This window comes from Hypanus sabinus, chromosome 20, assembly GCF_030144855.1.
Source record: "Hypanus sabinus isolate sHypSab1 chromosome 20, sHypSab1.hap1, whole genome shotgun sequence".
Taxonomy (NCBI): Eukaryota; Metazoa; Chordata; class Chondrichthyes; order Myliobatiformes; family Dasyatidae; genus Hypanus; species Hypanus sabinus.
The window spans coordinates 4,313,550-4,335,280 of record NC_082725.1 but is presented as its reverse complement, the minus strand read 5'-3'; the positions used below and the strand labels follow the sequence as shown (position 1 = coordinate 4,335,280).

The window sequence follows — 21,731 nt, the reverse complement described above, 5'->3', positions numbered from 1 at the left end:
GTTCAGCCTGTTAGCTTCATCAGCGGTGATCTTGGCAAACTGATCAATGATTTTCCCTTCTGCTTCCTGGTCAGCAGATGCTTTATCACCAGAAATCTTTAAAAATTTAATGCCGTGCCTTTTTAAAAAATTTCTGCAACAAGCCTCCTGAACATTCACAATTACTTTCAATTTAAAGGTCATGATAGACCTTTACTTGTTTCATGATCAGCATACCAATAAGTGACATTTGTTCACTCAGACGCCAACAAATCCAATCTTTCAATACATAATCAAGATCTTCATTTTTTGCTTTATGCAGAGTTTTATCTGTTTTTATTATTAACTTCAGCATATTTCAACATTGAACTTTAAGCTTGCCCGTCTGGCCGTTCCAATACTGTTCTGTCAGATGCTTCACACTTACACCACCATCAGGTTTTTCCAACAACTTGGTTTTGTGTTATAAATATAAATGTTTCCTCTTTATTTTTTCACTTTTAACTATAGGGGTAACTAACTAACTGCAGGCCTTTTTGACATTTTCAATGATAGCTTCACAGCACAGAACAGAGAATAAGCACAAAACACATGGTAATCACTGATACTTGTGCATCACCTGGGAACCTTCCCAGCACTTTGTAGAGCTTTCCCTTTGTGGTGTCATGTCAGTGCTCAAAAAAATTCTGGAATTAGGAAGCTTTTGGACTTTCGGATAAGGGGTCTTCAACCTGTACCTGGCTTTTAGAACTGTATCTAGGGGGAGGGGTTCATGATTGGCATTTAAAGACAATGACCTTGGGGTGAGGGCAGCTGGGGCTGAGTTGGTTATCAACCTGGGACAACAGATCTTTTTTCTCTTCCCTCAGAGATTGACACTGTCTTTCAGCATTTTCTGTTATACTTTCAGATTTCCAACACATTTGATTTTCAAGGCTGGATAGCAACAGCCAGCTTTACCTTACTATCAGCTCTCACGAACATTCACTGTTCATAAACTGTTAACTACTTATAAAAACATACTACAATGGGCACGCAGAAAATTCCTTCGATTCAACAGAATCTATTAAACTCCAGTTCACAGTCATCCCTCTTCCTTGCAAACTGCCTCTAGACTGTTTCAAAAATTCAAACTAAATTTATTATCATATAAGTATATGTTACCATTTACTAGCCCAAGATTCATTTTCTTGCAGGCATTTACAGGAAGAAATACAATTGTACTTTATGAAAAACTATACATAAACAGACATAGACTATTCACCAAAGAGCAATGTGCAAGACGACAAACTAAGCAAATAAAAATAATACTGGAAAGAAGAGTCATTGAAGTAGGTCTGTAGATTGTAAAATCAGTTCAGAGTTGAGGTGAGTGAAGTTATCCATGCCAATTCAGGAGCCTGATGGTAGTAGGATAACTGTTCCTGAACCTGGTAGTGTAGGTCCTGAGGCTCCTGTTCCTTCTTCCCAATGGCTGCAGTGAGAAGAGAGCATGGACTGGATAGGCTGTGATCCATCAGTCAGTATAGTCTGCACTGTGCATTGATATGTTTGTTAAAGTTTTTGGTGACATGCCGAATCTATGCAAACTTCCAAGATAACAGAGGCGTTTTCATGTCTTCTTTGTGATGGCACCAAGGAATTTAAAGCCACTGACCCTCTCCACGTTCACTCCTTTAATGAGGGCTGTCTCATGGACCTCTGGCTTAATACCATATTTAACTATGAGATCACCTTTAGACATATAGCTTGGTCATCACTAAGATCCCCTTTTTCATCATAGCATCCTCACCCAACTCTCAACACCACTCATACTGTATGCTACCAAAACCCTCATCTATCCATTTGTTAGCTCTAGAGTTAACCACTTTAATCTGGTCATCCAACTCATACTTATACAAGATATTAAAAGGAATAGATAGAGTGGACAGCCAGCGCCCCTTCCCCAAGGCACCACTGCTCAATACATGGCTTTAAGGTAAGGAGTGGGAAGTTCAAGGGCGATATTAGAGGAAGGTTTTTTACTCAGAGAGTGGTTGGTGTGTGGAATGCAGTGCCTGAGTCAGTGGTGGAGGCAGATACACTCGTGAAATTTAAGAGACTACTAGACAGGTATATGGAGGAATTTAAGGTGGAGGGTTATATGGGAAGCAAAGTTTAAGGGTCGGCACAACATTGCGGGCCAAAGGGCCTGTACTGTGCTATATTGTTCTATGTTCTATACCATAAACTTCAGATCACCTAAAATTCTACAACTTGCAACAACTTGATTTTCATAAATTTTCTGGTTAGCTAATCCCTCCATTTACAATAATCACAAAATACTGCAGGAATTCAGCAGGTCAGGCAGCATCTGCAGAGGTAAATAAACAGTCAATATTTTGGACCAAGACACTTCATCAAAATTGGTGGAGCCTTAGCCCAAAATGCTGATTGTTTATTTCTCTCCATAGATGCAGCCTGACCTACTGAGTTTCTCCAGCATTTAGTGTGTGTTGCATCTGCAGAACATCTCGTTTAATCATTTTCAAATATTGCCATAGTTCAGCCTCTTCATGATTTTCACAATACTACATGGATGATACTTAAGCCTTCAGCAACAAAGCTCAGAAGCTCCTTGACTCTTTTGCTGTCTTATCATGTTTGTTGACAATTGGATCCAAGTATTGACCTTCTAACCTAATGATTTTATATAGTTTTGAATAACAGTTCACTTAATAATTCACCAATTACCTGCTCTTTGTTAAGCTGTTGTAATCATTAAAGTTTTGATAGGAACCCATTGAAATTCCAGTTACTTGAAATCCTGCACTTCTATCAGCCAACTGACTGTTTAAACTAAAGCATGCAAAGATGGCTTACTTTGGAAGTCTACTTCCTCAACAATCTGTGTGTGGATTTACCAAGGCAGCATTTCTCATGAAGTGAACAGACATCTACAATAGGAATGAGTTTTAATTGATGAAATGATTTTTGTTTTATCAATCAGCCACAAGTCGACTGCATGTGATTGCTGATGCTGTGAAACACATAGCTGGTTTGAGTGATAGAAAACCCTCTGACTTATGGGCAACTCTAACCTGCTGTGCTCAAAAGAGGAAAAAAAAGGAATAAACATTTCTCAGGGAAATGGCTGAATTGGTTGTCACAAGAGGACACAGGTTTAAGGTGCTGTGGACTAGGTACAGAGGAGATGTCAGGGGTAAGTTTTTTTTACTCAGAGAGTGGTCAGTGCGTGGAATGGGCTGCCGGCAACGGTGGTGGAGGCAGTTACGATAGGGTCTTTTAAGAGGCTTTTAGATAGTTACATGGAGCTTAGTAAAATAGAGGGCTATAGGTAAGCCTAGTAGTAATTTCTAAGGTAGGGATGTGTTCAGTACAACTTTGTGGGCCGAAGGGTCTGTATGGTGCTGTATGTTTTCTATGTTTCTATGGAACTAAGTCATCTTTCGTGCTAGTAATCAAGAGGCAATGGGGAAAGTTTTCCAAACAATGTACACTTAGAGTGAACCCCCCCCCCCCCAAAGGACAAGGACAAAAAAAATTTAATGTCAATCCTATCTCCCAAAAAACTGCATCACCAGCTACACTCACTTTCTAATTATCTCTATAATCTACAACTCACACTTAACTTACAATTGCCCCTCACACTTACTATTATGCTATGCTATGCTTCACACCCACACAGGATACACGTGTTAGCCATTCAACCAGAGCATGTATATGTCATACAAGAGACCTTATTCCTCCATTATTCTTGGAGAACACAGTGCATAATGGTCAGACGAGCAGGTAACACATGGATGTCCAAGTAGCTGACACTGGTATGGTCGAGATTACTGCATTCCTATACAAAATTCTCCTCACACTTCACTTAATACACATCCAACAATCTCTTCTGATTTACAAGCTACAGCTGATGCAAGTATCTACCTGCAAAGCTTTAACCCCTCCCCATCTTTATCCAGCACTGAAAAAGGAGGAGTAATGAAGCCAGTTTTGTGACCCACATAAATAACAGCACGTCTAAAATCACCATTAAGCATTTTAGGTCAATTTAGCCCCGTATTACAATGCACACGGTTGATTAACTCAGTTAGACAATCCAAAAATACATTGCATTGTTGATAATAGCACAACTTATCCAGGTAAACTGCAAGAGCTGAACTACATGGCATTATCATACTGGTGTGTTCACAATGGCTCGGGGTACACTGTGTGCAAGTGTCAATTTGTGGTAATGTTACAACGATTCATTAAAACTGGACAATACGGTATTGTACAACTACTATATTTGTTTATCAAATGTGGAATAAATGCAAAATCGAACATTTCTTTTTATGCCTCAAAAATATATTTCATGCTTTGAAAAACTGACCTATTAGTATAATCAGTGAACTAACTTAATAAATGAAAAATGGCTCTTTTCATAGTTCTGATTATCATCAATATACTTGAAAACTGATTGCCATTTGACACTACTAAATGTACTACACATTCTTCCCATCCAGCTCTGAATTTTGCTGATAAAGTACTGTACTCTAATGCCACAATTAATTCTTGGCAATTATTGTTAAATTTGTATGAGACTTTCAATGAAATGTGCTGAATTAAAATGTAATCTGTAAAGTGCAACGTTTCATCCATCCAGTAGCGATGTCAAAAACAATAATTATTTGATCCACTTTCCTTCTACCATTCGGTTCATTGACCAACTGGCAAAACCCCATACACTACACTTTAGCAATGCGATGACCACTTTGATTATTTTGGCTTTGTGTTTTTTTGTTTCAACTGCATTCTGTCTTGTAAAATTTGCATAATTTATGTTTATCTTGTGAATGTGGCTTATCTGATGTCATGTGCCTATGGTGCTGCTGCAAGCAAGCTTTTCATTGCATCTGGGCAAACATGTACTTGTGCAGATAATAATAAACTTGGCTTATTGACATTATACTACATAAGATGCTTTTTAGGAATTTTTTTAGCCAAAGTAGTGAATCTGTGGAATGTTCTGCCACAGACTGCGGTGAAGATCAAGTCCATGGATATACTTAGAACGGAAGTTGATAGTTTCCTGATTGGTCAAGGCATCAAAGGATATGGCCAGAAGGCAGGTGTATGGGGTCAAGTGGGATCTGGGATCATTCACAATGGAATGGCACAGCATACTTGATGGGCTGAATGGCCTAATTCTGTTCTTACATGCTTTGGCCTTATGTTTATTATTTTATTAAGATCTTACAATTTTTCATATACTGATATACAAAAAAACTAATGAGTTATCATCATGTTTAATTTCATTATCAATGTGTCATTGTGACTCTAAAGAACCAGGCAAGCAGCTACTCAGCTTTGGCTCACTTGCATCTGAGTCAGCACATAATTCTGGCTGATGCTTCATTATATCTCCAGGACTATTATCTTTCAGGTAGACTAATATGTCATAACATTGCTACGAAAAGGAGAGATTCTCCAACTTTCAGTGCAACAGTCCTGTTACACCAAAACAGAAAAAACTAAACTGCTGCAAAGTTAATCTTTGACCAGTAGTGCTAAACAGAATGAATTGTAGAGGGTCAAGATCAACATTTCACACTACCATATAGCGCATTTAATTCAACACTGAATTTCTGAGACAGTTTTAACTTCTGTTCCCTTACTGTGAGTAAGTTCACCCCAACAAACCACAGCTAGTTCCAGACCTACATATTCTAAAGGAAATGTACTGTACAAGAACAAACATTTTGGATAGTGATGGTTGACCAGTGCAGAAACATACTCTTATTTCTCTGTAGCTCAATGTACACTAATGAGGTGAAGAGGAGAGACATCCTTCGCCCACGAGGAGATACAAATCCTGTTCAGCTAATATGCTTAAGTGCAGTGGAAGTAAACAAAATGATTCAAAGATTGAATGTACATTTATCATAATATATATGCCATATACAACCCTGAAATTAGTATTCCCACAGAAAGCCACAAAACAAAGAAAACCAAGGAACCCATTCAAAGAAAAGTATTAACACCACCACTTCCCCCACAATGCAAAGATTAGTTTTATTTGTCACAAGTACATCAAAACATGAAGCAGTGAAATGCATTGCCTGTGTCAGAAATGTGCTGGGGCAGCCCACAAGTGTCGCCATGCTTCCAGTGCCAACATAGCATAACCACAGCTTACTAACCCTAACTGTACATTTTAGGAATGAGAGGGGAAACCGGAGCACGCAGATGAAATTCATGCAGTCACAGGGAGAATGGACAAACACCTTACAGTGGTGGGAGTTGAACCCAGATCTTAAAGTTGACACTGTGAAGGTTACGCTAATCGCTATGCTACCGTGCAGTTATAAAGGAGTTAAGCTCTAAGGACCTGGATACAACCTAGGAAGAGATTTAATGACCTCACAGAAGAAGTAAAGGTCGATTATATATCCAAAGTTTCCTACTCCATTAAATGAATCATATACTTATTCAGTGTAATGTAATACGGCTCATCACATTGGTATTGCAATCTCGATTGAGGTTAGGTCCAAATACTGCTTACTCCCAGCACAGCCCCAAACACTTGACTTCTCAGCTTTCACAATGTCCTCAAGCACAAAGCACAATGCACAGCACTCGCTAAGAAGACACACTTTTCTTTCTCCTACTTCGTTACAAGGTTACACAGTCACAGAAAATGCCTTCTGACTTTGAAGGGTGGGTGAAGCACATCTTCAGCAGCTCGCATTAGCACTCACTATAGAATACAAGGAAGGAGGAATCCCATCACAAACAAGAAAAAATCTGCAGATGCTGGAAATCCAAACAACACACAAAATGCTGGAGGAACTCAGCAGGCCAGGCAGGATCTATAGAAAAGAGTATAGATGATGTTTTGGACCGAGACCCTTCAGCAGGACTGAAGAAAACAGATGAGGGGTAGAATTAAAAGGTGGGGGTAGGGGAGGGAGAAACACAAGGTGATAGGTGAAACTGGGAAAGAAAGGGATGAAGTGAAAAGCTACGAAGTTCTTTTCTTTTCTTTTTCAATCTTTTTATTGAGTTTCATATATATAAAAAAACATAACATAATAATGAATAGGTTATGAATACAATAGACTTGAAATTGCATTAATAATAGGATAATAATATCCTATTAAACATCAACAAAAAAAGGTACATTAATCAATCAAGTCTATATAATTATATATGAAAAAAAAACAAAAATAATCTTCAAAAGAAAAGGAAAAAAAAATTTGAAAATATATAAAAGAGAATATATATTGAAAAAAAAACACTAAACTAAACTAACATGGGCAATAATAACAGTTTACAAGTATATGATAGTGTCAACAAACTCCGGAACTCCATACCTGAACAAGAATAAGCAGAGAGAAGGTCTGAAAAAGGCCAAATTAATTCATATGAAAATGTCGAATGAACGGTCCCCAAGTTTCTTCAAATTTAATTGATGAGTCAAAAATAGTGCTTCTAATTTTTTCCAAGCTCAGATAAGAAATAGTTTGAGAAAACCACTGAGACGTGGTAGGAGGATTTACTTCTTTCCAGTTTTGTAATATAGACCTTCTGGCCATTAATGTTACAAAAGCAATCATTCGTCTGATTGAAGGGGAAAACTGATTACCATCCTCATTTGGTATACCAAAAATTGCAGTAATAAAATGAGGTTGTAAATCGATATTCCAAATTGAGGAAATGGTAACAAATATGTCCTTCCAATAGTTATGTAAAGTGGGACATGACCAAAACATGTGGGTCAATGAAGCCACTTCTGAATGACATCTGTCACATTGAGGGTTAATATGAGAATAGAATCGAGCAAGCTTATCTTTAGACATATAAGCTCTATGTACAATTTTAAATTGTATTAAAGCATGTTTAGCACATATAGAAGAGGAATTAACCATTTGTAAAATTTTTTCCCATTTATCTGTTGGTATATTGTATCGAAGTTCTTTTTCCCATTCTTGTTTAATTCTATCTGATATTTCTGGTTGTATCTTCATAATCATATTATAAATAAAAGCTACTAATCCCTTCTGACAAGGATTTAAGGTAAAAATCAAATCTGAGAAATCCATTGAAGTTGAATTGGGAAAAGATGGTAGAACTTTATGTAAGAAATTTCTGATTTGTAAATATCTGAAAAAATTAGATTTAGGTAATTTAAATTTGCTGGAAAGTTGGTCAAAAGACATCAAAGTACCTTCAAAAAAAAGATCACGAAAACATTTTATACCTTTCCTTTTCCATATGCTAAAAGCTTGATCTGTCAATGAAGGTTTGAAAAAAAAAATTAAGTAAAATAGGGCTATCAAGAACAAAGTTTTTCAGTGTAAAAAAACTTACGAAATTGAAACCAAATTCGTAGTGTATGTTTGATAACAGGATTAGATATCTGTTTATTGAATTTAACTAAATCAGCAGGAAGAAAAGAACCAAGAACGGAGAATAGAGAATATCCCTTTACCTCACTGCATTCCGAATTTACCCACTGTGGACACAATGGTGAGTCCAAATCTAATTTCCAATACGTTAGGTTACGAATATTATTCGCCCAATAGTAAAATCTAAAGTTAGGTAAAGCTAAACCACCATCTTTTTTAGATTTTTGTAATTGCCTTTTACTTAACCTGGGGTTTTTATTTTGCCACACAAATGAGGAAATTTTTGAATCAATGTTGTCAAAAAAAGATTTAGGAATAAAAATTGGTAAGGCTTGAAATAAATATAAAAATTTCGGTAAAATCATCATTTTAATAGCATTAATCCGACCAACTAATGATAGGAATAAGGGAGACCATCTTGTAGTAAGTTGTTGAATTTGATGAAGCAGCTACGAAGTTGATTGCTGAAAGAGATACCAGGCTGGAGAAAGAGGAGTCTGATAGGAGAGGGCAGAAGGCAGTGGAAGAAAGGGAGGGGGAAAGCACCAGACGGAAGCAATGGGCAGGCAAGGAGATAAGATGAGAGAGGGAAAAAGAGGATGGTGAAAGGTGAAGTGGGGATGGGGGACATTACCAGAAGTCCAAAAAATCAATGTTGTGCCATAAGGTTGGAGGCTACCCAGATATAAAGTGCGGTTCCTCCAACCTGAGTGTGGCCTCATCACGACAGAGGCCTCCTCCTCCTCCTTAACCTTTATCCATCTTCAATTTAATGATCTGATCTTCCAGAGACTCAATACCTTGTAAGAAATCTCTATACACCTCAGGCTTAAATGACTGGCCCATTAGGCTCTCATGTTCATGACTCTCCCAGTAGTGAAAACATCGCAACATTCACCCACTCAAGTACTCTTCGTGCATTTGAATGAGGTTACTTAAATTTACCTAAACTCCATGTCTAAACTGATTAACCTCTCTTGATAAAACAATACACACACACAGAAATAAACCCAGTGAATCTCTTTGGATTAGCTGATAAGGGGATCAAAAGTGAACACAGTATTCCTGGTGTGACCTCACCAATACCCTGCACTACAGTAACAGAGCCATATCCAGCCCCTTTGCAATAAACCAACCTGTTGGACCTGTCTGCTGATTTGCACTATATCACCTCAATCACTCATTTCTCTCTCTCCATTCTAATGATCTGCTTTTCAATTGCTCTTGATCTCACACATCCCCATATTAAACTCCATTTATACAAGTTGGATACCAGAAGGAGTCACAGGCACACATGGAACTTAGACAAGAAATTATGTTGTATTTATGTTTTATCTTCTTTTTTTTAAATCCACTCAAGCCTTTCCCATAACTGCTTAGGATTTATAAACTACATGTGTTGATTCAATTTCCTCCATCCAGTCCCCCCCAACTCCACCTACAAACTCCTAAGCCTAATACAATGGATCCGTTTAATTGGGAAACATTGGGACCAGTACATTTTGGCCCAACTATCTGACAGCCCTAATTAGCCGAAGTTTCACAGAAATAGTTTAAAAAGTATTAAAAAAAAGACAGACTACCATTTAACTGAGCAATAAACTATATATTTAGTTAGAACACTACCAGTACTATAGAACTGCATATTAGTTATTAATAGTTATCAATGGAGGAATCCATCCAGTGTACACTGCTGCATTCCTTTGATTGACTGTAAACGAACAAAATCAGTGCAGACACAAGTGTACATAATGGATTGCCTTCATACAATGCTGTCAACAATTACATCCTCCAAATCTTCATTTTTCATTGTAGCATTCAAGATGATTGTCAATTCCTTCAAATTCTTCATAACTCCCAACTTTTGAAATAGGGAAATCATTTCATTTTTTACTTCAGGCAGTTTTTGGCATCTTGAAGCCTGAATGTTTGAAACCCCAGTGAACAAAACAGTTCTGAATTAGCTTATAGCTCATCAGCTAACAGTGACAAAAATCGTTACTTTTTGAATGTAAACAGACATTATATAATATTTGCTCTAAACATTGTAGTGTCTAAAGCAGTTTTAAGTGCACTCTATATTACATTGACTATTCTATTTACTTAAAATTATTATAAATTACTATAATTGCACATGGCACATTTAGATGGAGATGTAACATAAATATTTTTTACCTCAGGTATGTGAAGGATGTAAGAAATAAAGTAAATTAATTCAACAGCAACACAAATGCACATGGCTGACACTAGTTAGAAACTGTTTGGCAACAGCCTCCCGTCCAACTAAGTGGCATACTGTCCCAAATAGACAAAGGGAATCCTGGCTACTTTCTGGATTAGTTTTTGTTTTTTAAAATTTGTCTCAAATAGGCAGCTACCCGATTAACCAAAGATCCAATTAACTGTATTACATTTGTGGTTATCTATTTTTGAAAAAAAAACCTCCCACCTGACTAAGGATTAAGCCAGCAAATGGTACTTCACCCAACACTCACAACTTCAAGCTTAGATACAGGGTCTGATGTGCATTACACATAGCTAAGAGGCAGTAACTTCACAGGTTGAACCACTGGACATAAGAAGGCTGCAACTCCTTCAGGGGAAAATTGTCAACCTGGCTGAAGGCAAGGACATACACATTATTGCAGAAGGCTACAATGAGGGCATCAATTTGGCTCTCAGCAATGTAGACAGTAATCATTCCATTTCATCAGTGGATCCAACAACCATGCAACTTTTTTCACAGCCTTTGTTGCAATAGTCAAAAAATAACCCATCATCAGAGTTTACAGTGGAATTTCTAGTTTCTAGTGTTCAGAGGGGCTAACAGAATGAGATTCAATCCAGCAAGTATACTCCATCTGATCATTCAGATCACCAGAGCACTGTGACAAAGAATTAGCTGTAATTCCAGAGGCTGCTGAAGCTACTCTTTTCTTTCTCTATTCCTTTCTCTTCTTGTTACTGTGACAACATCCTTACAATTCCTGATCTGCTAAACCCTTGAGATAGCAGCAGCTCAGTGTGATTGTGCAATCCAAAGCTGGATCAGAGCTCAGAGTCACCCTGAGAGTCCATCTGCAGTCTCCTTCACAAACTCCCACTGAACAAGCTGTACTCAGTCATGGAGCACAATACAGGATGAGCAGTACAGGCAGACATACAAAGCAAAGCAGTAATGAACCACAAGGGTAACTAATTGATAATTCTATTGTCTATTCTCAAATCTGAAAGGATCGCAAAGCAGTAATGAACCACAAGGGTAACTAATTGATAATTCTATTGTCTATTCTCAATTCTGAAAGGATCATGGTTTATTCCAACTTTGCACGTAAGATGTGTGGCTAAGCACAACTCTAATGTTATATTCCAGTTTGCCAACGACACCATTGTCATAGGCTGCATCAAAGGTGATAATGAATCAGCACATAGGAGATTGAAAATCTAGTTGAGTGGTGCCACAACAACCTCTTACTCAATGATAGCAAGAACAAGATGATTATTGAGGTCAGGAGGAAACCAGAGATCCATGAGCCAGTCCTCATTGGAGGATCAAAGGTGGAGAGGGCCAGCAACTTTAAATTCCTAAGCCATACTATTCCAGAGGGCCTGTCCTAGATTCAGCACGTAGTGCAATTACAAAGAAAGTACAGCAATGCAAATCTGAATCTACTTCCCTAGGAGTCTGCAAAGATTCAGCATGACATCTAAAATTTTGACAAACTTCTATAGATGTGTAGTGGAAAGTATATTGACTGGCTGCATTACAGCCTTGTATGGAAACACCAATGTCCTTGAATGGAAAATCCTACAAAAAGTAGTGGATGTGGCCCAGTCTATTATGGGTGAAGCCCTCTCCATCACTACACACATCTGCTCAGAGTGTTGTCACAGGAAAACTGCATCCATCATCAGGGACCCCCACCACCCAGCTCATGCTCTCTTCTTGCTGTTTCTATTAAGAAGGTGGTACAGGAGCCTTAGATCCCTCACCATGAGGTTCAGGAGCAGTTATTATCCTTCAAACATTAAGCTCTGGAACTGGCATGGATAATTTCACTTGCCAAACATGTAGCAGGAAATCAGTATCTATCATCAGGAACCCCCTCCACCAAGGATGTGGTCTCTTCTTGCTGCTGCCATTTGGAAGGTGGTACAGGAGCCTCAGGACTCACACTACCATGTTCAGGAACAGTTACTGCACAACAACTATCAGGATCTTGAGTGAAAGGAGCTAACTTCACTTAAGTATTTCCACAACTCACTTTCAAGGACTCTTCATATGCTCTTGATGTTTATTATTTATTTATTATTATTGCTATTTATTTCTGTTTGCATTTGGAGTGTTTGTTACCTTTTACACACTGGTTGAATACCCAGTCAGTGCAGTCTTTCATTGATTCTATTATGTCTATTGGATTTGTTGAGTATGCTTGCAAGAAAATGAATCTCAGAGTTATATATGGTGACATACATGTACTTTCATAATACATTTATTTTGAAATTTGAGTTTGTTTTTGCAGAGTTGTTTGCCTTGGTCATGGACTTGTTCCATATACATGGAGCAGATCCTCACGCAGCTGCTGAAGCCGCTCAATTCCAAGTGCTGAGTCCTCAAGGTGACCACATCACTGGGAGGCCCATAGTCCTTGCAAAGCTCTATACACATACTACCCATTTTTCATGACAGGAAATGGAGGTCTTTCTACATCAGGAAGCTCTATGAAGATAGCTCCTCTCCTCACTTTCCCTTACAATGATCAACTGTCAGAGCCACAGACATCTCATCACGTAGCTTTATCCCCTACAGTGGTCAAGGCTCCATCTCTGTCTTCCCAACTTAGTAACTATTTTCTTCAATCAGCTAAACACACCTGGCTGTGAGAAAGTGCCTTTGACTAAGTACTTGGCTTCTGTGTGCACTACATTTTCGAAGAAACAACTTTATTTCAAACTATGATAGCAAAAACTGAAACTATTATCTCAGCAGGTGATAATCTTCTCCTGGTTTGAGCACTATGAAAGGCAAGCAAACCTCCAAATAAAGGTCAAGCAACTAGATCATGAGTCCCTGATAGCCTTCTGCTTGCAGGTGGGGTAGATGCAAGGTGTTAGCTGGATGTTGAGGTCTTCACAGCATTGGTGACCAGACAATAATGCAAAAGGACTAACACCACTGATTGTCTCTTCTCTCTACTTCTGGCACATAAAGCTTATGCTAGTCAATTTGTCAGGCTGTGTGACATGTTAAAAGTGAATGCTTGTGATTGATGTGGTAAATTAAGACAAATTGGTATCTGTAAAACTCAAAGCCAATCTATTATGTGATATAATTTCATGGCAAAATCTCAACCACTGTTTTTTATTTATTTATTGAGATACAGCCTCACCGACCAGTAACCTTCGATTTAACCCTTAGCCTAATCATAGATTAGTTTACCAATGACTAATTAACCTACTAATTAGATCACAAACAAAAGAAAATCTGCAGATGTTGGAAATTCAAGCAACAGACTCAAAATGCTGGAGGAACTCAGCAGACCAGGCAGCATCTATAGAAAGGAGTACGGTTAGCATTTTTGGCTGAGACTCTTCCCCTGAGGAAGGGTCTCAGCCCAAAACGTCAACTGGATTCCTTTCTAGCATGTGTGTGTAATGTACTAATCGGTACATCTCTGTGGGATAAAACAGAAGCACCCGGTGGAAAGCCACGCAGTCACAGGGAGAATGTACAAATTCTTTACAGACAGCAGTGTAATTGATGCAAGTGGAAAACTTATCTTACATCTGCCACTTTTTTCAACATTATCAAAGTATGGGATGTTACAACTTTCATCAATGCAACGCAAATTTAAAGAATTGCTTTCAGAAAACCATTAAGAACAGAAAATATAGTTAGTTTGGAAATGAATGAAAAGTAAATGTTTCCGGCCAAAACCCTTCATCAAAACTGGAAAGGGAGTGGTTGAAGCCAGAATAATAAGGAGGGGAGAATGGAAGGAGTACCAGCTAAAAGGTACACCTCCCCCCTTTCCCCACCATTTTAGAATTTTCATCCTTCCTTTCCAATCCCTGATGAAGGGTCTCAGTCTGAAACATCAACTTTTTATTCATTTCTCTAGATGCTGCCTGACCTGCTCATTTCCTCCAGCATTTTGAGCATGTTGCTCAAGATTTCTAGCATCCACAGAATTTTGTGTTTCAGTTAAAGGCAGTCCCCCACTTACGAACTTCCGATTTACGGACAACTCATACTTATGAACAATAGACAATAGGTGCAGAAGTAGACCATTCGGCCCCTCGAGTCTGCACCGCCATTCTGAGATCATGGCTGATCATTCACTATCAATACCCAGTCCCTGCCTTGTCCCCATATCCCTTGATTCCCCTATCCATCAGATATCTATCTAGCTCCTTCTTGAAAGCATCCAGAGAATTGGCCTCCAGCGTCTTCTGAAGCAGTGCATTCCACACCTCCACAACTCTCTGGGAGAAGAAGTTTTTCCTCAACTCTGTTTTAAATAACTGACCTCTAATTCTCAATCCATGCTCAATCAATTCTCAATCAGAAGGAGCAGAACGCTGTCTGCCATTTTAAGTCATTGCCTTTAACACTATGTTGAGTGTGTAACTTTGTATTTGGCTTCAATATTTTAGCAAGATTCACCCTGATCCTCCCCCCTTTCCAGTCAGCACCACCCCCACTTGTCCCATTTAACCTGTCTCAGTGCAGGTGGACTTTAGGACCCGGAGCAGCACAAGACCCGCCGCCCGCTGCTGCTGTATTTCTTTTATTAAGTGCAATTGTGAACAATAAACAGATCAGAAATGCTGATCGAGTCAACTAGTTCCTAAAGAGAACTCTGATAGGCCAATCAGACAGTTCACTGCTGCTCAGTGATAGAACATAAAATCCACAGTTTTCTGTTCCATTAATGGAAAACGATCACGGTTGAAAATAAAGTGGAAATAATAAACCAATCAGAAAGAAGTGAAATGCCATCGGCCATTGGAAAAGCTTTAGGCTACAGTTGGTCAACGATCAGAACAACTTTAAAGGACACAGGTAAAGGATAAAGTGAGAATAATGGAGCATGTGAAAGGCCCTGCCCCAATGAAAGCTATAATTATTACTAAGCAATGCAGTGGTTTAATTATTGAAATACATGTTTCATATGCATAGATAGGTAAAATATATACTATATACTAAGACAAATGTTTGACTAACTGACGCTAAATAACACCGGATGTACCTGTTCCGACTTACGTACAAATCCGACTTAAAGACGGACTCAGGAACTGAACTTGTTCATAAACCGGGGACTGCCTGTAGTTATTTTGCATTGCAGACATGGATGTTCTGATGAATTCAAAAGTTATTCCCCACATTTTTGCAGGACTATAGCCTCTATCATTCAAGGACAAAGGAATCAGGCACACTGAAACCTCACTACTCACAGCTCCAAATCACACCATTCTGACTCAGAAACATTCTGCAATTCCTTCAGCATCACTGAATCTAAAAGCCTGGAACTCCTCACACATGAACTTTATGGGATTATCTCTACCAGAGTGTCAAGATGGGGATTCATTGCCATTTTATAAAGGGCATTTAGGGAGAGAAACAATAAATGATGACCTTGCCAGCAGAACCAATTTTTTTTAATTATAAGGTCAACATGATACTAAAAAGCAGCTGAAGGATGAATTAAAGAGTTCTTCACCAATATTGTGGGATTTAGTAAAGAGGCTGCAGTGAAAATGTTTCCTCTTGCAAGAAGAAAGCAAAACCAGAAACCATGAATATAATATGACAGTCACCAAGAAATTGAATGGGCAATTCAGAACAATATTCTTTACCTGAAGTGTAGTGAGAATGTGGAGTTATATTCCACAGGGTATGGTTGAAGTGAATAACATACATAAATTCAAGTGAGAAGGAAATAGAGGAGTAATGCAGATGAAGAAAGGCAGGTAGAGGTTTCAGTGAAACACAAACACATACATGGACTGTCTCTATAATTTAACAGCATTGTACAGGCAGACAAATGTTCTGAAGTATACTTATTATAACCCAGCTGTCAAATTTCATAATAAAGTCCCACACGTAGTAAGTGATTAAGTAATGGGTTACTTGGACCAAGGAGCTGATTAGTGACTTCTGGAGGAGAAAATCAGACAACCATGAGCCAGTCCTCACTGAAGAATCAGAGGTGGAGAGGGTCAGCAACTTCGGTGTTAACATTTCAAAGGAGGTGCCCTGAGCCCAGCATGTAAGTGCAATTCCAAAGAAATCACGGTAGCCCCTCTATTTCCTTAAGAATTTGCGAAGATTTGGTATCTAAAACTTTGACAAACTTCTACATATCTGTAGTGGAGAGTATACTGACTGGCTGCATCTCAGCCTGGTATGGAAACAAACACCAATGCCCTGGAATGGAAAATCTTACAAAAAGTAGTGGATACGACCCAGTCCGTCACGGGCAAAGCCCTCCCCACCATTGAGCACGTCTACATGAAACATGATTGCAGGAAATCAGTATCCACCATCAGGGACCCCCACCACCCAAGACATGCTTTCTTCTTGTTGCTGCCATCAGGAAAAAGAGCCTCAGGACTCACACAACCAAGTTCAGGAACAGTTATTATTCCTGAACCATCAGGCTCTTGAACTAAAGGGGATAACTTCACTTGCCCACCATTGAAATGTTTCCACAAACTATGGACTCACTTTGAAGCATTCTTCATCTTATGTTCTCAATATTTATTGCTTATTTATTATTAAATCTTGTATTTGCACAGTAAGTTGTCTTCTGCACTCTGGTTGAACGCCCGACTGAGCAGTCTTTCGTTGATACTGTTATGGTTATTATTCCATCAACTGATTCAGTAATCCACAAGAAAATGAATCACAGGGTTATATATGGTGACATAAGACATAGGAGCAGAATTAGGCTATTCAGCCCTACGATGTCTGCTCTGCCATTTCATCATGGCTGATCCCAGATCCCACTCAACCCCATACACCTGCCTTTGATGCCCTGACTGATCAGGAAACAATCAATGTCTGCCTTAAATATACCCAGACTTGGACTCCACTGCAGTCTGTGGCAGAGCATTCTATAGATTCACTACTCGCAAGCTAAAAATATTCCTCCTTACCTCTCTTCTAAAGGGTTGCCCATCAATTCTGAGAATGTCCTCCAGTTCAGGATACCCTCCCACCATAAGAAACATCCTCTCCACATCCACCCTATATAGCCCTTCCAACATTTGGTAGGTTTCAACGAGATCCTACCCCCCCTCCCCCCAGAATTCTTCTAAATTCCAGTGAGTACAGGCCCAAAGCTGTCAAACGCTCCTCATATGTTAACTCATTCATTCCTAGAATCATCCTCGTAAACCTCCTCAGGACTCTCTCCAATGATAACACATCCATTCTGAGATATGGGGTCCAAAACTGTTGACAATACTCTTAGTGCAGCAGGACTAGTGTATTAGTTTGCATTTGCCTTCTTTACCACAGACTCAATCTGTAAATTAACTTTCTGGAAGTCTTACAGAAGGACTCACAAGTCCCTCTGCACCTCTGATGTTTGATCCTTCTCCCCATTTAGATAATAATCTACAATATTGTTCCTTTTACCAAAATGCATTATCATGCATTTCCCAACACTGCACTCCATCTGCCACATTTTTGCCCATTCTTCCAATTTATCTAAGTCCTGCTGCAATCGCATTGCTTCCTCAGCACTACCTACCCCTCCATCTATCCTCATATCATCTGCAAACTTTACCACAGAGCCATCAATTCCATTATGTAAATCACTGACAACAATGTGAAAAGTAACGGTCCAAAACTGACCCATGAGGTACACCACGAGTCACAGGCAGCCAAACAGAAAAGACCCCTTTATTCCTACTCACTGCCTCCTGCCTGTCAGCCATTCCTCTATCCATGCCTGTGACACCATAGGATTTTATCTTGTTAGGCAGCCTCATATGTGGCACCTTATCGAGCACCTTCTAAAAATCCAAGTAAATAAAATCCACTGCATCTTTGTCCTCCCTGCTTGTTACTTCCTTGAAGAACTCTAACAGATTTCCCTTGACAGAAACCATGCTGACTTTGACTTATTTTATCATTAGTCTCCAAGTACCTCGAAACCTCATCCTTAATAATAGACTCCAACAGTTTCCCAACCACTGGGGTTAGGCTAACTGGTATATAATTTCAAACAAGAGAAAGTCTGCGGATGCTGGAAATCCAAACAACACACAAAATGCTGGAGGAACTCAGCAGACCAGGCAGCAATTTGGGCCAAAACCCTTCAAAATCTCGACAATACTCTTTTTCACAGATGCTGCCCAGTCTGCTGAGTTCCTCCAGCATTTTGTGTGTGTTACTTGGCCTATGATTTCCTTTCTTTTGCTTGGAGTGGAGTGACATTTGCAATCTTCCAATCCTCCAGGACCATGCCAGAATCAAGTGATTCTTGTAAGATCATGACCAATGCATCAGTTATCTCTTCAGTAACCTCTCTCAGGAGTCTGGGATATAGTCTATCTGGTCCAGGTGACTTATCCACCTTAGGACCTTTGACATATATGTACTTTGACAATAAAATTTAGTTTGAACTTTGAATGTGTCTCTTCATTGGTGGTAGCAATGAAAAGAGGACATGTCCTGAGTGACAGGGGTCCCATTGAGTGCCACCTTTTTGAGAAATTGCTCTTTGAAAGTGTGCTCAATGCTCACGAGGCTAATGCTCATGATGAAGCTGGCAGAATTTACAACTCTCTGCAGCTTTTTCCAATGCGGAATACAGAGTGGTTGTGAGCTGGAACTTACTGCTCACTGAAGGTGGCTGAGTCAGGTACAACATTTAAGAGACAGTTAGAAAGACACTTAAACAGGCAAGGCACAAAAATGAAACGGATCCAATGTTGACAAATTAGATCAGCATGGACGTAGCAAAAGCTTAGCTTGGAACCGGTGCTCTTTAACTCCATGACTGAACATTACTTTCATGCAACAAGAGAAATTAGTATGTACATTTTCTCAAAATGTGTGCTACATTACTGTGAAGAACATAAAAGCTGTTCATTTGGATTCTGAACATTTCCTAGCAAAAATGCTAGCCTAGTCATTGCATTTCCCACCTGCAACACGTATTGGAAGAAATCGCTAAAGAAACACCAAGTGCCTACTGGAAACATGGGGAAATGAAATATATACCTTGACTGTGATTCCAGGAATCAAAGGGTTGACGCATGAGGAATGCCTAATGGCTCTGAGCCTATAATTCTGAAGTCCTGATGAAGGGTCTCAGCCCAAAATGTCGAAGATGCTCTTTTCTAATAGATGCTGCCTGGCCTGCTGAGTTCCTCCAACATCTTGTGTGTGTTGCTCGGATTTCCAGCATCTGCAGATTTTCTTAGTTGTGACTGGGTCTATAATTGCAGGAATTTATAAGAATGAGAGATGATCTCATTCAAACCTATTAAATATTGAAAGGCCTAGCTAGACTGGACATGCGGAAGAGGATGTTTCCTAAAGTAGGGGAGTCTAAGACCAGAAGGCACAACCTCAGAATAGAGGGATGTCCACTTAGAACAGAAATAGGGAGGAATTTCTTTAGCCAGGAGATGATCAATCTGTGGAATTTATTGCCACCAATGGATGTGGGGAGCCAAGACATTGGGTATATTTAAAGTGGAGATTTTTAGGTTCTTATTTAGCTAGAGCGTCAAAGTTTATGAGAAGGCAAGAGAATGGGTTTAGAGGGAAAATAAATCAGCCATGATGGAATAGCGATGACCTGATGGGCCAAATGGTCTAATTCTGCTCCTACATCTCATCATTTGTACTGTCATAACATTTCCATTGATGACATATATTGCTGAACATCACATTGATACTTTGACATAAATAACTTCTCTCAGAAAAAAAAGGTGATTTAGGATGACAGTACCTTTTAGCACTAGTTGAAAGTTTAGCAGCCGTTTTACCGGAAATCTTGGCATCCTTCTTCTTAGGCTGCTGTTGTTGCCTTTCTTGTTCTTGCTGATTACTCTCACGTTGATCCCCATCTGAGCTACCACTACTGGTACTCGGGCTGTCATCAGCCCTCTGTGACTCACTGGACATATTACTTGCTCTAGAAGTTAAAACATATTGTCACTGACGGTTTATATTCCTCTCAAAATGTCACAACCCAGTACACCATAGGGATGCTCTGGGGAGAGGGAGGGAAAGGGTGGACGGGGGTGGGGGAGATGGGGGAAGGGAGGTAGGGAAAGGGGGTGCGGGTGCAGGGAGGGAAATCGGGAGAGGGGGTGTGGGTGGAAGGAATGCGGGGGCCAGGGGAGGGAGGGAGGGGGTAGGGTGGAGGTGGAGTGAGGGAGGGAGGTGGGGCAGGGGGTGGAGGGAAGGAGGGGGCAGAGGGGAGGGAGGGGCGGGGGAGGGAAGGGGCAGGGGGTGGAGGGAAGGGGGCGGGAGGAGGAGGTGGGGGTGGTTGGTGGGTGAGCACAGACGGACGGGTGAAGGGCCTCTCCTACCCACACACAGGAACATCACACAAAGACACACACTGTCTCCGCTGGTCTCCAACTTTCAGGCCGCCTTCGAGAGGACAGGAGACGGCTGTCGGGGGAGGGTGGGTAGACGACGAACACGGGGAGAGGGGCAAGGAGACGGACGGAGTGGCTTCAGATTATTTAAAAATAAATAAAAAGAAAACAGATGCTGAGGTTACCTGAAAGGAAAGCAGCCGCTGCCCGTCCCCGGGTCACGCTGAGAAGGAGAGGGGAGGGGGGTGTGAGGAGATCGGGCAGAGTTAGGCCCCGGGCTGAGGAGGGGGGAACGCCGAGCCCCGGCTGGGCACAAACGGGGGCCGCACAGCCTCCCGATCCGGATCCTCGCTGCCGCTGCCGCCGCCGCCGCCTTCACCCGAGCGCGCACCTTCCCGTCGACGGAACCCGCGCTTCGGCAACACGTGGTCGCGCACGGAGTACGCGCGCTCCCGCAGACTCCACATTTACCAACCCTCCCCCCACTACCCCGCTCACCCGGAATGATGCCGGTTGGCAGGAAGAGGAGCGGCTGAGGGTTATTTGAGACTTTCTTCACCCCGCTTCCCTCCCTCACTCATCCCTTCTTTTACCTCTCTCCCCTCCCCCTCATCCCTCTTTTTTCACATTCACTACCTCCTTCCTTCCCCCACAACCCTCTTCCCTCCCCATCCCACTTCCTTCAGCCTCACTGCCCCCTTCCTTCCTCCCTCCCCCTTACCTCTCTTCCTTCCCCTCTCACAACCCTCTTCCCCTTGTTTCACCCTCTCCCCAGTTTCTCTC

General features: G+C 40.4%; 1 protein-coding gene across 3 annotated transcripts in view; it reads right to left on the bottom strand.

Moving 5' to 3' along the window:
- ube2e2 (ubiquitin-conjugating enzyme E2E 2) overlaps positions 1 to 21,731 on the bottom strand; it is a 180,037-nt gene that overhangs the window by 157,230 nt on the left and 1,076 nt on the right. The window contains exons 1-2 of one of the 3 annotated variants that reach the window (XM_059944969.1): positions 21,134 to 21,458; positions 20,351 to 20,536 (exon numbers count right to left, since the gene is read on the bottom strand). In XM_059944969.1, coding sequence (XP_059800952.1) covers positions 20,351 to 20,526 — 176 coding nt within the window. In that variant the 5' untranslated portion in view covers positions 20,527 to 20,536; positions 21,134 to 21,458. Of the gene's footprint in view, positions 1 to 20,350; positions 20,537 to 21,133; positions 21,459 to 21,731 lie in introns of those variants that run through there. The other 2 variants (XM_059944967.1, XM_059944968.1) reach the window with 2 other exon arrangements.